Genomic DNA, 1,871 nt, shown 5'->3' on the forward strand with positions numbered 1-1,871 from the left:
TAGAATTAAATAGGAACATTTTTCTTGATCAACAAAATATTCTGTCGAAATCTGAATCGCAGGTCGCGATCGGGAAGTGTTCATGGGCAGAATCGTACCAAAAATATGTGGCCATATTGGCATTATGAGAAAAGTAGATATGGTGAACATGCCAAATACTGAGAGTCAAAGTAATCGATATACACAAGTATATCAAGAATTTATTTAAATAAGAGATTAAATATTTATCTATATTATGTCGTTTTTTAATATTAATAATTCATTGAAATGTATAACAAGCATATAATGTCTTACTTGCAATTGCAGTCGTTTGAAATTTCCCTATACGACTGTACTTTTCTATGATAGCAATTTCGTTTCTATTTGTTAATTCATTGCAAGCATGCTGTAGTTGCTCCAGTGAAAACCTCATCTATCATATCAAAAATATTGTACGATAAAATTTTGTGTTTAATATTTGTAAATGTTTTGTGTATAATATTAAAAAAAAGGCAATGTTCAAAGATATATAGGGTGCATGGTTAATTTCTCGATGTAGCGAATGATTTATTTGACATCATTGTGTCATAGAAGCTTTAGCAGTGTGTGTTAAGTTTTAGGAAATTCATCATATTATGTGATTGCGTTTGAAAATTAGAAGTAAATTAAACCTTATGTAAGTAACGAGAAAGAATGTTAATTGGAGTGGCGAGAGAGAGTGAAGGTATCCGGGTATTTTCATATGTACATTCTGTATGGAAAAACGAAAAAAAGTATGCAGCTTCGATAGAAGAAAGAAACATAAAATATGAACTGATAAAATATATTTAACATCTTCAAATAAAACTCTTTATCCAGGATGCAATTTTGTCCAGGAAAATTTTGAAGATGACTAGATTTTGTGTGGAATTTTAAGTTTTTATACTTTCTTAATACAAATATATAATAAATTAGTATCATTATATTTGCAAGTTGCTTTATATATAAAAGAATTGTGTTTTTCTTTAAATAAATTTTTGTTACAAAAAAAAGTATTGTGCGTACTCTTAATCGTCTTTCCTTTATTTATTACGAATATTTATGTATTTCGACGAGTTTTTAATAAATATTCGACTTACAGTATCGGCATTAATCCAAAACGAATTATATTTAATCGCCAAGCAAGTGAAGAAAAACGCGGAAGACAGAACCTTAATAATGAGATCAGTAGTGCAGTTTGAAGTAATAAATGTTGCAAACTGTAAAATAATATTTCTGTTGAAGAATTTACAGTAAAAGAAATATGACTTTGGTTTAACTAACAGATTTTGAATTCTACTCTATATTATTCTTTCGTGTAAAAATAATTTATAAAGATCTACCTGAAATGCAATAAAAGTTGTCAGTATACCAAAAAGTACAATAAATTGAATTTGAGCAAGCTTCGATTTCTCGTGAGGCCATAAACCAATCGCGAGCAAAAGAAGTCGATTGAGTTTGAAATGTTGTGTCTCAAGACAAATCATCTCTGTACACACAAAAACACGTTTGACCGTGAAAAACGAGAAATTGTTTGCTTGCCCCCTCTTTTCGATTACAGTTGGCTGAATATTTTATTATTTTTCCTTTTTTTTTTAGTAAATTCTAATGTAAATTACTTAATATGCCAGAATACGAAATAAAATATTGCAAATTTAGTTCTTCTACCGTTTTGTAGAAAAAAACGCACCATTAAACGATTGATAGAAATTTAACAGGTGTTTATATCCCATGGAGAAATATTCACGTAGAGAGAAACTTGACCAAAAGGGCCGCGCAGGCGCATTCCAGTAGGTAACACATTGTAATATGCGCTTCATTCTAGTGCGTTCCTTCACAAAATACATTTGATTCCTTAGAGAAGCGTCAATCAC

The 1,871-nt window shown here is 29.9% G+C and overlaps 1 protein-coding gene across 1 annotated transcript in view; it reads right to left on the reverse strand.

The window, feature by feature from the left end:
• LOC112466339 overlaps positions 1 to 1,484 on the reverse strand; it is a 3,165-nt gene extending 1,681 nt beyond the window's left edge. Inside the window, exons 1-3 of the mRNA XM_025034397.1 lie at positions 1,341 to 1,484; positions 1,098 to 1,217; positions 295 to 412 (exon numbers count right to left, since the gene is read on the reverse strand). Coding sequence (XP_024890165.1) covers positions 295 to 412; positions 1,098 to 1,217; positions 1,341 to 1,484 — 382 coding nt within the window. The remainder of the gene's footprint in view (positions 1 to 294; positions 413 to 1,097; positions 1,218 to 1,340) is intronic.
• Between the last annotated feature and the right edge of the window lie 387 nt (positions 1,485 to 1,871).

This window comes from Temnothorax curvispinosus, unplaced genomic scaffold, assembly GCF_003070985.1.
Source record: "Temnothorax curvispinosus isolate PA1 unplaced genomic scaffold, ASM307098v1 QBEX01016055.1, whole genome shotgun sequence".
Lineage (NCBI taxonomy): Eukaryota > Metazoa > Arthropoda > Insecta > Hymenoptera > Formicidae > Temnothorax > Temnothorax curvispinosus.